Source organism: Pleurodeles waltl, chromosome 8, assembly GCF_031143425.1.
Source record: "Pleurodeles waltl isolate 20211129_DDA chromosome 8, aPleWal1.hap1.20221129, whole genome shotgun sequence".
NCBI classification, from domain to species: Eukaryota; Metazoa; Chordata; class Amphibia; order Caudata; family Salamandridae; genus Pleurodeles; species Pleurodeles waltl.
The window spans coordinates 1302686961-1302702339 of record NC_090447.1 but is presented as its reverse complement, the minus strand read 5'-3'; the positions used below and the strand labels follow the sequence as shown (position 1 = coordinate 1302702339).

Sequence of the window (15379 nt, the reverse complement as noted above, 5' to 3'; positions counted from 1 at the left end):
GGGAGTAGAAATGAATTGAGAGATTCGAAAAGAGGAAGTTCTCTTCCGTCAGCTTGGTGTTAAGCTCAGTCACAGTAGTCTGCCTCTTAGGTCGGTATAGACATACCCTTTGGGATATGGCCAGTGACTTCTTGCCAGCAATACTGGAGGAGTTTTGGGCCTCTTTGGCTGAATTCATAAAGAGAGCTTAGATTCAGCTAAATATGACAGTAGGGCTGGCTTTGACATTACTGACTGCTTGGGGCTTGTGGTGGGAACTAGCTCAGTGCAGAAAAAAATATTTTCATGGTGGATACTCCTCTGCATTAAGATCTGCTATACATTGGCCAAGAAGCAGCCTTGAGCAGGACAGAGGTCTCATTCCACGAGGACCAAGGCTGCTACCATTACTTTGGCTTGTGGTGTGCCTGTTCTCGACATCTGCCAGTACACACCATGGATGTCAGTGTGCATGTTTACAAAGCACTAAAAATGGGTTGCATTTAGAGAAATATGCTCTATTTAAAAGCATTGTGCGATATCGTGATCTGCTGACCTCAGCAGGCCACCATCCTTGTGATGGCTGCAGTTCAGTGTCTTGTCACAATTTATGACCTACCTCGTTAATATGCATGAGGTAGTTTGAATTGCGACACACTAGTACATAGGTCCATTCACAACATAGCACACTGGACACAAAAACACTGATCGCAAATTGCAACCAATATTTTGCAAACAGTGCTTCGTACATCTGGCCCACGGTTCTCTCACTAGTTATGCTTGAACAGTAAATTGTACAGTCGAAGTGTAAATCAAAGTGGGAAGACAAACTTTTTAACTACCATTTTTTGTTAGTTTGCTTGAAAATCTGGAATGCTTTCAAAGAGGGTTTACACAAAGAAATGCCACTTTAATGGATCGTACAGTTACATGAGGAGTTACAGCTTAGTGGAACATACTTTTTCACACCACGAGCAGAGTTTGAACAGCACTCCATGGGCATGTTGGTCGAATGTAAGCATCTGGTCAAATGCAGTTAACATTGTGTCTCCTCCCTTCGCTTTGGCGGGTCTCAAGCAATACACCTTTCATTGACATCTCCCAGTATAGGACCAGTAAAACAGCGGCGGGGGCAGTGTCAGCTCTGGCCCACATTCTCTTAATCAGGAGATTATTACACCTCAAGAGAGGTAGGCTGCAATTTTAATTTTGCCTCGGATATCTCCAAATTGTGTCTAAAACAAGTGGAGAGAAATAGCAGCTAGTGTTTTGAGGATGCGGACACCAGACATCCCCTAGTTCCTCTGAGTAATTGGTAATAATGTGAAACAGATGGTAAAGTTCAACTCTGCGATATTTGTATTTCACCAAGATCCCTTCTGCTTAATGCCTGTTTTGGTCAATAAATGTGTTCAATATAAACCCCTTGCCTTTATATTTTTCCTTTAGGCAGTTGACACTTTAAAAATGTTTGAGAAAAAAGACAGCCGAGTTAAAAGCGCAGCTGCAACAAACCTTTCCTTCCTTTATTTCTTGGTAAGTGACTTGTATGCTTTTCATGCTGTGATCACTGGGCTGGTGCCGTGCAGTTTGTGTGTTTAGAATGACGTTTGCACTGTTCACAACAGATCTAATTATATCCTTCACTGTGCTGAGGTAACCATAAAGAAATAGTGCCGGGACTTAGGACTTAATAGTAAAAAGTATTTGATTTTGAAGTTTTCTAAGGTGTTAGAGTACAAATTTGAAACCCTCCTTCATTAGGCCCAATGAAGGAACATGTACATGACACTAAATTCATGAATCATTTGTAGTCCACATTTGAGTGCTGCAAGTAGCATACCTGTACGTGGAGTTTCACTTTTATTATAAAAAGGAAGCATATTGGAGTTTTAGTTTTCTTTTTATCAGCAGTTGTTCAAGCCTCAAAACTTCTTTTGATATACTATGACCTAAATAAAGACAGAAGATGCTTGAAAGTGCGATAGTTTGTACTTGAATTAATGTCATTAATCTTATTAATCATCTGCATCTTAATCGCACCTTTCCTGGCCACTTGTGCAAGTCTGTATTATGATTTAATGCCCTTAAACATTTGTGAGTCTTGATTATGATTTAAGATTCTTCTACGTGTGTTAGTCTTGAGCCATGTCCAGTGCAGTAAAAAAATATTTTGCATAAACCATGTTCCTCTCCCTTCTAATTAAAGGCTGGCCTCGCTCAGGTAATACATTATTACAGCTGGCCACTTATTGTTTCCGGTCAGACCACCAATGCTGTCTTTGTTTTTAGATATCTGGACCATCACAAATGTGTATCCTCTGGTATCCTAGTGAAGGACTTTAGATATGAAGAAAGGTACTAAAAAGCTAAAATGGTACTAAAAAGGTACTAGAAAGCTGCCATAGTGATCCCCACAGGAGGGGCCGTCACCAATGTTCTGGGCTAGTCCATTTATGGTGAAGATTCCAGTTGATTAGTTGGGGAGTCGACTAACCTTTGCAGAAGAGACTGCATTTCCTCCAGTGGATCAAGCTAGTGTTGGCTGTTTACAGAATATGTGTTTACTAATGGGAATGACTTATTATCAAGCTCTAATTATGTGCGTATATATTTGGGCACTTTTATTGCACAAAATGCAGGGGTTAAAAACCCCCATATTTCATAGTGAAATGTGAAGCATGGGAATTTTGTTGCATTCTCCTGTGACAGCCCCTGACCCCCAAACCACTGTGCAGAGCTTTAACATTGTCTGCCCTACTAGGCGTATGTGGCATGAAGGAACAAGTTATGCGTCAAAGCTTCCTTAGTTATATGACACATGTTATTTTCATCCATTTAAGCTAGAAACAATTATTTGTGAAATCTGCAAGTTTTGGACATAATGCAGCAGAATATGTGTCAAATACAGTAAATCTATAATTATGTACAGGCACAATAATTGCATATATCCTGTGGGTCTTAGCATTGTGCATTGTTTTGTCAGCAATTTATTCATGAAGGGTAAATCTAAATATTTTAACTGCAATCAGCGCTCTTTGTTAGGTGAAATATAAATAAAACAGCTATTTCAATATAACTACCACAAAATAAACATGAATATTATAAATATACATATTGGGTAACGTGTAATATGGTCCTATGTTAACATCTCAGGATTCTGCTGACATTTGCAAACCACTCTGCCTTCAGCCATGTGAATTATAATGTCATCAGGACCCCTCTATACATATATATATAGGAGTATAAAGGTTCTAAAAATTCAGCAGCTTACAGCAGTGCGTCATTTTTCTTTGGAGAAACAAATATTTGGTGTTCCCCTGCAGCACAATGGTAGCTCACCTGAGGGAGATGCCCCCCAGTGCCTGAACATGGATATAGAGATATATATTCCAAACTAATTTATACATTGAAACAAAATGACAGACCACTCCCAGATGTGTTAATATTTCTGGTGTTTATTACAGATTCAGGACGTGCATACTACTCTAAAGCATTTTAGCCATATTAGGCCTTGGTCATGGTGGGAAAATTGACCTAGAATAGACTATTTAAGGGTATGGTGAGAAAAGTGGAAAAAGACTGTTTTAGAAAACAAACTGTAGCATATCCTTCTTATTTTGTAATAGCTCCCTAATGCATTCTGGTTATTATACTGGTGTTATTACTCTGGTGTTGAATAATTCAGAGTGTCATCATTTTATACAATGCCATGACCAAATTTTACAAATCTGTAAATTCTTCCCAGTGGATGGTCACATAAAAATCCATGATCACAAAATAATCAAATAATTCTTAATCACAACCCTAACGGTATAAAACCCACGTGGGTAAAATCATCACATATGTTTAGTGCATCCATTTCATGTTCACCATCATTCTAATCTATTGATTTGAAATGAGTCAATTAATCACAATTTTTCAAGTTCTTTTCATCTTCATGTAGCAGGGGAATTATTCTTAAGGAAAAGACTAAAAACAATGATAAAACAACCAGACTGTTGAGATCAGACTTGAGGATTAAATATAGTGCAATCTGCTTTCCATTTACAAAGGAATGGAGAATTTCTCATCCTGATTGAATCCTTTCAGATGATGGTATTCTAAGTTATTAATATATTTGAACTCAGAATGTCTCAGTTCCAGCACTTTGTCGACACCCCTAGGTTTGTTTGGAATTCTGTTGATGCCATAATATCTCAGAGCTTCCCAGTAGGAATCAACAAAACTCACAAAGTATTTCCTGTACTGAAGCTGGTATCTATGTGGCTGGTGAGTGGCAGAGTACCCTGTCAGCCAAACTCTAAATAAGCATCTGAGTGGTTACTTTTTTTAAATAAAAATCTCTTTAGGTGATTACTTTGACTAATTTTGATTAAAACAACTTTTATTTTATATTATTAAATGTAAAGGGGAGTTGCATCTTCCAAGAAATGTAATCTGTTTGAAGATGAAGCAACTGAGATTAGTAATAGACTACAGTACTATATTTGTATTAATCAAGTAGGCTTTTTCTCCGCTACACATATAAACATAAGAAGGCTAACAAGCATTAGCAATTCCACTAGGTCCAACACTGGCTGCCAGCGACTTTGTCAGTTTCTATTGTTTTGTCATGGTTTTTGTAAAACTTTAATTTTAAGGAGCTGCAAGCCCGTCACCAATAAAAAAAGTAAACACTGACAGAAAGATTTTATTTGGCCTGGATGTGCTTTTTGTGAAAGAACAGAAAGCTGTCACTCGTATTGAGGGTAGCCGTGTCTGAAGTGGGCTGACCCAACGCCCCATTCTGTGTATTGTAATGGGTGGAAGAAAAATGTGAACAACACAACAACAGACCAATGGATGAAGAGGGCTGGCTGAAAGCCCCTAGAAGTATATGATGTATAATTTTAGTAAAATCAAAAGAACTCGGCTAATGCCGGACTTACAACTGTGATCAACATTAATTATGCGATGATTTTATTACTAGGCTGTCCAGGAACACCTTGGGTCAAAAAACCTTTTTTTTTATTACTGAGGCATTCTGTATTTCTCCCTTTTATAGGAGAATGAAGCCTTACAATCGGATATGTATGCAGATTTAGCCGTGGCCGCAGACCGGTATAATCCATACGCACTCACTAACAAAGGGAATTCATTGTTTATAACTGGGGACTATGAGAAAGCAGCAGAGTTTTACAAAGAAGCGCTCAGGAATGACTCATCCTGCACAGAGGCTCTTTATAATCTTGGTAAGCAGTGTTCTGTTTAGAAGAAACTGGGTGATTGATGTTAATCTATCTAGACAGATTTTCAAAGCGAAACATTTGTCTGTGCTACACATAATCTTTTTTCAATGTTTCCTTTAAGCGATTTAAGATCATACTTGTATTTAATCTGTTTATTTCATTCTCGGCTACTGATGATATTTGAACCCCTATGTATTTCGCTTTCAAAGCAATCTTCTCCCAATCACTATTATTTCCTTCTTTCTTGCCTGCAGAAAGAGAACATGTATTCTTTTAATTCTGATGAGACCTTTTTCTCTAGAAGGTTTTGTGTTACAGCCAGCGGATTACTGTGCCTTACAGATTATATTCATGAATTAAACACAAATTTATTTTCAGTATAACAACTGCAACATGACACAATCCTGAGTTTAACTGTTACTTCTCTTGAACAAGTGACTCATTCCCTCTTTCATGCTGTAGTTCTCAGTTGGGGTGTCTTTTAAGGGGGTTCATTTAGAATCTAGGCGGCAGCCCACAGGCTCACTAGGACATGGAGGCTATGGTATTACACCCCTGTTGTAGGACTCTGTCAGGTAGGCAAGGATATCTGCATTCAGTTGAGTCACTGATGCGATGGCTCTTTGCAAGGACTGATCGTTTTCTGAGTGGTCTCCATGTTTGATGCACTCGCTCAGCAAAGTTTTTTGTTTTCTAAAACCAAACTCCTAAAGTGGGAGTTTGCTTTTAAAAAACAAATGGCCTTAACGTGCAAGTAGTGTTGTTGTGCGTTTTCCCCACCTTAGAATGGCATGCTTCACACGGTAGTCCTGTGTGAGGAAAGTACAATGGTTTTCGTGATCTAAAGAGGGCCTGGTGAGCACCACTGTGACCTGGTGGCAGGCAGGTTGCCAGTTTAAGGATTTATGCTGGTGGTGTAAACACAGCACTTCACCAACTCTGAACAGAGCAGAAGAACTGCAAGTTTGGTGGAGCAGGACCACTACTGGTTTATGGCAGTGCTCCAGCTCCAATCAAAGTGAAAGTGCTGTGTTTACACATATGGCAGTGCTCCTGCTCCACCCAACTCTAAATAAGTATACTTAACATACATGCCCTCTCCTTTATTCCCTCTCATCATCATGTGGCAGAACAGTAACCTGCTTCTCAGAGTTAGGAGAAAGCGCTAAGCTTGCGCAGCCAGTACTGAGAGTGAGAGCTTAATGTGTGCAAGGCCTCTCACCTTTCTTTTTCTTACAAAGCTGCTATTTGGTGCTTTATGGTGTCCTTCAATCCTGCTTAACGGGAGTCCTTGTGCACCATTTGTTTTTGTATTGTCTATTCACCTTCTATGAGTTGTCAACATTTGCCATCTAATAACAGTACAGTTGTTGTTCAAGGGATAGGTCCTCTGCAGCTCAAAGTACCTTGTACCTGATCTTAAAAAAGCCTGTGTAACCTATTTAGGCGATCTGAATCTTTTGACTTCTGACCTCTCTCTGAACACTGTACTGAATTCTTTTAATATTGACTCTGAAGCAATGGACACAGTTACTGAGACCTTTTCAAAGGAGGCACTCATTTCCAAATTGTTCTACTGGAAGCAGATTTGGATAAGGTGGGATCATGGTATCAGCCACATTACCTCATGTTTCAGGAGAATCAATACCAGGCAGAACTAACACCCTCTTCCATCAATTTCTGCTGACCATACATAAAAAAATGTATTTGCATTCCACTGCGGTGTCAGTGGTGCTTCTGGAAGAGAAAACAGCAGGTCGTATAACCATAAGTTGGCAGCAGGTGCTGCTGTAGAGCACATACTTTGCACACTAGTGCCATCTTGTACAGGATTAGGAACACTACAAGTTGATTTTCTTTGAAGAAGCCCTTTCTTCAAACAAAACAAACTTGTAAGGTTCTAAACCCACCACTAGATAGGTAGGAGAATGAAAAGCATATTACTACAGGCTGCAAAAGGATTGTTACAGATGAGTAAATTTTTTCCAGGCATACCTAACAAGTTATTTCTTCTGAATTGTTTGTTTGTTACTGAAAAATAACCTAGCATCCTCCGCAACAGGTTACAGAACCTCAGAATTGTCAGTTTTTGTTAATGTCACTAGACAGTATATCAGCCTCCACCCTTTGGATATTGGCTAGTTTATACTGGTGGCTACCTGGATTAATTAGGTTAATTTTATATCTCTGAAAATGGCCTTGTATCACTGCGCCTACCTCAAGCATCACACGACTAGGCATGTTACCTCACAGTCCAGTTCTGCTCAAACGCAAATACATAGGTGTTAAGAGAAGGGAAGATAGACTGTGGTTACGATGACTGCACTACTATGTACTTGGTCAAGAAAGATAAACAGAGCTGTCTATTAGACTGGCAAGGTACTTTACAGGGTAACTTTCTAAGTACAGTCCTGGCTTTCCTACAGTACGCTCCTACTTTATCACTGGTGAAGTGGAGCTTGGCTTCTTTTGTACCTCATTTCCTATTAAAACAGGGTACTAGTCCCTTTCACATTTGTCCTCCGTTCAAGAGTTTTTGCTTTTTCCAAAGGAAGTCTCCATCATAGGACTTTGCTGCCACAGAGAAAAACATTATGTTGCTTTCTTGGATAGTTTGAATTCATAGAGTAATCCACAACAGGCTGTGATGCCAGAAAATAGGGTTGCTTACTCTGTTTACATGTTAAAGGTATTGGTAATATGCTAATTGGTCGCAGTGTATTAAGCATAAGATCAAATAAGCATTCTTCTTTTTTGGTGCTACTGGCTATTGGACCACCAGCAAGAGAAGCATCCATGTTTTCCTTCCTTCCATCATGGACTTGATCAATAGGGAACCACTTCTAACCGATTAAAGGGACAGACAGATATGATTTGTGACCCTGTACCTGCATGTGTGTTGGGATAGTACCTTTGCTTTTACATTCCTTGTGTAGATCTAGTGAATGAAAAGGTGTGTCTAGCGGACCATGGCAATTCAACTCTGACTCCCATGTGTGCTCAACCTGCTGAGTGTTGCCTCTTTTCTTTTCTTTTGGTGGCCCATTTACTAATAGACTAGGAGTTGGATTGCTTAGATTCTGAACCCAAAATACTCTTTGGCTGTTGTTATTACTGTAAAATGGTTGGGGAGTTGAAACATACCCAGGCAAAATAGCTATCTGGATTCCTGCACCACACCACCATTTGCAAAGCTTCCTATAATCTCAAAGTAAAATGTATTTATATTTTATGTGAGCATAGGTGCCACTCTCAACAGACAGCTACACAGTTAAGAAGAAAAATTCTTCCTCTACTCATGAAACCTCCATGGACCTTTCTATATATTTTTTGAGGTCCTGGTATAGAGAAACAAACATACGAATTTGTTGTCACACAATATCCATGTTGTCCTTCTTGACCTACTGATGGCATCTGAGTGATAGGGCCCCCAATATGTCATCAGGCGGAGGTCAGTGTAAGAGTTTCTTCTTATACTGCAGGGAATAAATAGAGAGTAGTAAATTGCCGTTTCTATTTTTTTTACTAACCATCTTTTTTGATTTTCCAGTACAAAAACAAAACAGCACTGTCATAACCCAATGGTACCCTTGTGGTGTTACACCACATATCAATTCTCCTACAGTACGTATAAAATAAGACGCATACGTTTCCCAAGACATTGACTATTCCGGAGTACCCCCACCATTGTCCCCATATCTTCGCCTGTTTACGCGAACAGCTTCTGGCTCTTTAGATTGGCTTGTCCATCTTGGCACACCAGTCCTTGGCAGCTCTTTATTCCAATAGTCTGGGTGGGAGCGTAGGCCCCCCATTTCCTTTAAGATACCTAGTAATGTAATTCTAGGGGTCAGAACAAAGGGAGTCCGTAGTACCTCTGCAGCACCGCCTCAATGGACCTCCAGTGCTTTAGTACTGCAGAACAGGACTAGACCATGTGGAAGAAGTCTGCATTCAATGCTAATCACCAGAAGCTGTCTGGTGATTAAATACTGCGGGCTGGTGTGGTGTGTAATACGTAGTATGTAAGCAGTATTGTCAGCCGCGATAAATGGCCAGGGTGCGAGTAGCCATTCGCACGTCTCTTCATTCAGCTTCGTCTAGTGTACCTATCTACCCCTCCCACTTGTGTTTTAAGGCCAGGAATTTGACTGAGCATTAAGAATTATTGATTTATAAATCTCGGGCACTGCACCTTTCCCCAGATCTGGGTGTTCTAGGTAGGGGATTATCTGGAAACATTATCAGACAAGGTCTTTGGAAAATTTTCATTTCTGTGTTGGTAAGTGATATGGGTCTGTAAGAGAAGCATCTTCCAGGTTGTCTGCCTACTTGTGAATGCGTACTATGGTGGATAGGTGTAGCTCTGGGGGGAACCATTCCAGTGCAGTGGCCTCTCTATAGATGTGAAGAAGACAGTGTATCACGAAATCTGTGATAATATTTAACAAGGAAACAGTCAGGCCTCAGCGTCTTTCCTGCATTCAGGTTAGTGAGAGCTTCACTGACCTCCTTGAGCGTCACAGGGTTCTCCAGGTCTGCCCTCTGGCCTGCTGAGATTGAGGGCATCAGAATATCTGGTAGGATCGGCTGACTTTTGTCGGTGTGTTCGCATGCATGGTGAGCATACAGTGTGCAGTAATATGTTTGCACCACATTTGTCGCCGTCCATTGTTGTTTAGTGTCTCAGGGATTATTCTAGAAGCCATGTCATGTAAATTGCCATTTTCTTAGCTTCTACAACTGGAAGGCCATCTCATGATAAAAGCTGTTTAAAGAGCATGTTTGTAAAGGATATGAACTTGCTGTAGTGCTGGTTGGGGTTGAGATTATGATTGATGTGTAACTTTTCCCATTTCCCTTTAGTTCTGATTCATTTCTTTACATCAAATTTATATCTGTTCTCGGTTCATTTTACAGTGTATCTGGAGTATGACCAAACGAATATCATCATTGTTAGACTAAGAAAAAATGTACATTTGATTGCCTGTCAATTAACAGAATCCATATAATGAAGTAATTATTAAATCAATCCTATGCTTAATCACCATATCAGGAATGATTACATAAATAGGGATTTCTAAAACATTACAATGTTTTACTGCAAACTTTCTTATTTACCCAATATGAAGGAAAAGTCAATTGTCATGAGTATTTTGTAGTCCATCTAACCATCTTGTTAGGCCCATATGCACTTTGTTAAATGTATTTATATTTTTTTTAGATGTTTTGTGAATTCTGCATGCTGTTTAAGGACAACAAGGGCTGTGCTACGAGAGAGGGAAATAATGAGCTGACTAGAACTTGCTGGAAAGAATTCTTAGAGCTGGACATAGCTCCGACAGCCAATCATCTGTGCTACCTCATTGTGAATATATGAATGATTTGGCACAAGAGGTCCTTTGTTTGATATCCACGATGGTATAAGAACTCAAGCCATTCTTAGGTATCCATCTGGTAGACGATAGCTGCAAACTGGTGGTATTGGGCTGAGGATTGGTGTAGGGAAGCTGAGCACATAAGGCCCTGTCTGGAAGTGTGGAAGAAGAGGTTGGTATTCAAGCCATGTCGGAACTTCACAAGACCACTTTATGCCTGAGAAATGGTGGTGGAGTATTTCAGGTTATTAAGCCTTGCATGTATAGGAACCTCCCACACCAATTTCTGTATTTGGTTGAGCTACTAATAAGTATGTTTTTGATAATAGATTTCAACCCTCCTGAGTGAATGGCAAGGCAAAAAGACCTTTGTGAAGAAGCCAGAAGCGTCCAAGAAGAGCTTATTTAGGCCCTGTAAATCTTGTGGCAAGATGAGGCCTGTTTTCAGGGGACCCTCACAAGGGGTGTTTTTGTTTATATCCTGATCACAAACCTAAAGACTGAAAATATTGCAGAATATTTTCTGCTAAGACACTGAAAGATAAAGAAGCAAAGCTTCAAAATCCATAGAAACTCCAGTCTCTGGAAAGGAAGAGTCACTAACTCCAACTAGAAAACCCCATATGAGAGAAAGAGATGGAAAGGAGTTGGGTGAGGAGCCCCCAAAGAAATTACTAAAAGAGAGAGAAAAGAGAAGGGCTGATGAGTCCGGATCAGCCAAAATCAAGTCATACAATACCGCTAGAGTCATCTACATCAAAGAAAACAAGGTCAGAAACTTCTGCTCCTTTTGAAACTGCCTTAGTTTCTGTAGGTATTAAAAATCCTACCTTAGGTCCTCCTCACACATCACATGCATCAACAGCAAAACTGTTGATGGCTACAATGTTGTCTATGTTATGTTGACAACTACCACCACAGAATCAACAGCATCTTCGACATCGAGATTAATATCGACAATGCTTTCATCGTCATAGGCCATACCATTAAGGGCTGCTTAGTCATTGAGATAGATGGCAGCCGCTTGGTTAATGACAGTGTCAATGGACGTCCCACCAGCGCCTTTATCGAAGACCAATACCACTACTGTATCATAAGACTAGGTCAAGTGATTTTTTCTGACAAAATCCTTTACCATCAAGGTCAGCACTGTTGATGACTATTACCAATTCTCTAATAAGACCAGATCAAACATCACCAAGCAAGGTTTCACCTTTAACCACCAGAAATGGGAGGTAGGAATGAGAATGAGGATGGTGGATCTTTTGGGGCTGCCTCGGAGCTCCATATGAAATGCCAGGAGACAGATAAGGAATATGAGCAGGAAGAGACAACTTACATGTTTGCAGATTTCTCCTTTAGAGATAGACATCAAGACAAAGGAAGATCATGTGAAGAGTTCCATGAGTACTATCCTTATGAGAGACATTTGAGGAATAGACATTTCAAGAACCAATAATGCAGGTTCCTATACCTGTGGTTACAGACCATTGCCAGATACTTAACAACTATTATAAAAGATTCGGGGAAAGTGGAATTCCACCTCAACAGCAGCAACAAACACTGATATCCTCATCTGGTATTTCATCACATTCTCCTACACAGCAAATGGTTATTCCACAACCAAGGCAATTGGATCCAATTAACATTCATGATGACTATGTGGATCAAGGTGAAGACGATGAAGATTGAGAAGAAGGCGAAATACCTCATGACTCCAAATACAGTAAGCAAATGGAATGATTATTTTGCGCCAATATCAGCCCTTTCAACACCTCCAGCAGCCACTTTGGGGGGGGGGATTCCCTGCTCTCTTAGGAAGAGCTGCCAAAAGTTTTGATCTGCCAGTGCCTGTGCAACAAACTGATTGCTTCGTATAGGATTTCAAGGAAACACAAGGAAATCAGTGCAATCTATACCCAGTTGACTATAGTTGACTATATCTGGGCAGAAGGGATTAAGGTTATGAAAAACCCTCATATGGTGTAGGATGTAATATCTAGACTAGATAAAATACAAGGCACCAGAAAACTCTCTAACTTGTCTAATAGAACATCCAAAGCTGGATTTAATGTTTACGCTGGCAGCACAGCAATAATCTAAAAATCCTACAACTCCATGTTCAAGCAATTTTCTGCCATGATAGCTATGACAATAAGAGCGTCCAACGCATTAGCCTTACTAAGCAGATATGATCACCAGATATAGTCGGATTTAACAACGTTTTGATTATCTGCCTGAGAATAAAAATCAAGAACTGAAATCCATTCTTCAGAAAGGAGTGAGAACGTCCTCGGAAATTGACACAGTGATGGATGTAGCATTGACTGGCTTCGGGCAGATGACTGGAGCAGTTATCTTAAGACGGCAAGGCTTGCAGAAGCCAACCTTGTTTTGCCTTGAAGTAGAGTCAAAGATTTTGGATATGCCTTATAACTTAAAAGCTCCTTTTGTGAAGTATATAGATGATGCGCTTCAATCTATAAAGGTTGATACAAAAACACCAAGATCTTTAGGAGTGCTCCAATAGTTCAGTTTTCAGACATTTCGTGGTGCCAGGGTCAGAAGTCAGTACTCCCTCAGAGGAGGCTACCAGTCCAAAAGATATCAGCCTTATGCTTACCGTCAACAAGAATATCAACAACAACTCACTCAACATTATCGACCTCCACCAGCTGCAGCTTCTCCAGACAGCCAGAAGGAAATCAGTTGGTACAAGGTGGGGACATTAGTCCTCAAGAACACAGGGACAACATCATGACACCGGTCATCTCCTTTCAGGTAGCACCCTTGTAAGAGACACTTTGTACAACTTTTACGAGAACTAGAGATCCATCTCTTCGGATTGTAGGGTGATGGACATTATTCAACATGGTCACACCCGAGATTTACTCAGAAACCTCCTTCAAATCCACCTCTCAGGAGGTCCCACCCGCACCTTTGTTTGTTAAAATAAGAAATAATGTCGCTTATATTCAAAGAAACAATCAAAGAGGTTCTGTAGGCACACAGAAACACAGGTTTCTACTGCAGCTTCTTTCCACTAAAGAAAATGAATGGGAACTGGAGGCAAGCACTGGATCAGAGACAGCTGAACAAATACCTGAAAACCAATCATTCAGAATGCCATGCTGCAGAATATCATACGGCTGAAATACACAGGGGATCATATGGCCTTACTAGATCTTCAGGATGCTTACTTCCATGTCACCATCCATGTCAAACACAGGAGGTATATCAGATTTCAGATGGCCAGATGTCACTCCCAACTCAAAGCTCTCTCTTTTGGGTTAAAATCTGCCCCAAAATGTTTTACCATGTACAAGGCGACAGTAGCAGCCTATCTGAGAAGAAAGGGATGTCAAATAATCCCATATTTGGACTACTGGCTAATAAAAGCAACTTTGTTCCAGGCTGCGGAACATTCTACATGAGCTTGCCTTCAAATATTCAAGAACCTAGGTCTCAAACTAAACAAAATAAACCCCTGCCTTATTCCAAGCCCACAAATTACATTCTTGTGAGCAGTCCTAGATAAAAGAGTCTGCAAAGCCATTCCCACAAGGGAAAGGGGTACCAAGATGATGACACCAGCTTCTACCCTCTAAAAAAAAAAAAGTCCCTTTATGTCAGACAGTACAAATCATTCCTGGGAATGATTTTGTCTTGCATTCCATTCAGCTGTTCATAGACCACTACAGGAAATAATAAACATGCAATAGAAACAGGATCTTTCGACTTTGTCGTCAGAATAACACTGAAAATGGTAGAACGCCTTTTTAGATTACATTGACAGAACTATTCTCATATGCTTTCTGCCACTGACTTTGATTTCTCGGATCCTCAACAAGTTGAAAATGAAACTGTGTTGAATTATTCTAATAGCTCCAGCATGTCCACGACAATCTTGGTACACAGAACTTGCTCTAATGTCAGAACAACAACACATTCCACTCAGATCAGTCACAGGAATGCGTAGAATGAACAACGGCCAGGTGATTCACTCAAATCCAGACCCTCTCAATTTAGCTCCTGGCTCATGAACACAATGAGTATATTGCAATAGTACACAGATGCAATTGTGAAAGCAGGAGCCAATTCTGTATAGAGATCAGATAAGACAAAGTGCTTTTGCAAGTGGTGTTCTTCAAATATTTGTCATCTTTTTTCCTCAACATCATCACAGGTTTTACCATACCTACCCAGCTTAACTCTGGTCTATCACATATTTCAATTAGAGTTCATCTTGCAATGATATCGAGATTCAGGAGATCTTGGAATCAAAAGTCTTTATAGTCAGGCAGACTCATAAAATAATTTTTAAAAGGGCTTTTAGTGCCTGCCCTCCGATTTAAAACCACACAAAAAAAATGCTAATTGCTTTGTAGCGAAACCCAGTCCTGGCTAGTTAACGTGATGCTCTCTGATCCTATAAACAAGACAGACATCAAATATCTGTCTTGGAAGACAACTCATAACTCTTACATTGGATAGGAGAATTAGCAAAAATACAGCTGTTTACAATACAAAGGCCAATAAAAAAATGAAAGGGTTATTTTGATTACTAGTCCTTGTTTCGTGCCTAAGGAACCAACGGATTTTCACCTTAGTGAACCTATTGTTAAAAGGCATACTTCCAGAATCTGTCAAAAGAAGCAGAAAGAGTACTTAATTCTCTGGATGTTAAAAGGTGCGTCAACGTTTATATTGAATTTACACCTCTAAGAAAGGATCAAGCCTTCTTAAGAAGTAGCACAGCCTGATGGGTATCAACAGCCACTGTTTTTTTGC

At 40.0% G+C, this 15379-nt stretch overlaps 1 protein-coding gene across 3 annotated transcripts in view; it reads left to right on the top strand.

Moving 5' to 3' along the window:
- IFT88 (intraflagellar transport 88) overlaps nucleotides 1-15379 on the top strand; it is a 497265-nt gene that overhangs the window by 211155 nt on the left and 270731 nt on the right. For all 3 annotated transcript variants that reach the window (XM_069202281.1, XM_069202279.1, XM_069202280.1), the window contains exons 16-17: nucleotides 1429-1515; nucleotides 5027-5213. In XM_069202281.1, the coding sequence (XP_069058382.1) occupies nucleotides 1429-1515; nucleotides 5027-5213 (274 nt within the window). The remainder of the gene's footprint in view (nucleotides 1-1428; nucleotides 1516-5026; nucleotides 5214-15379) is intronic.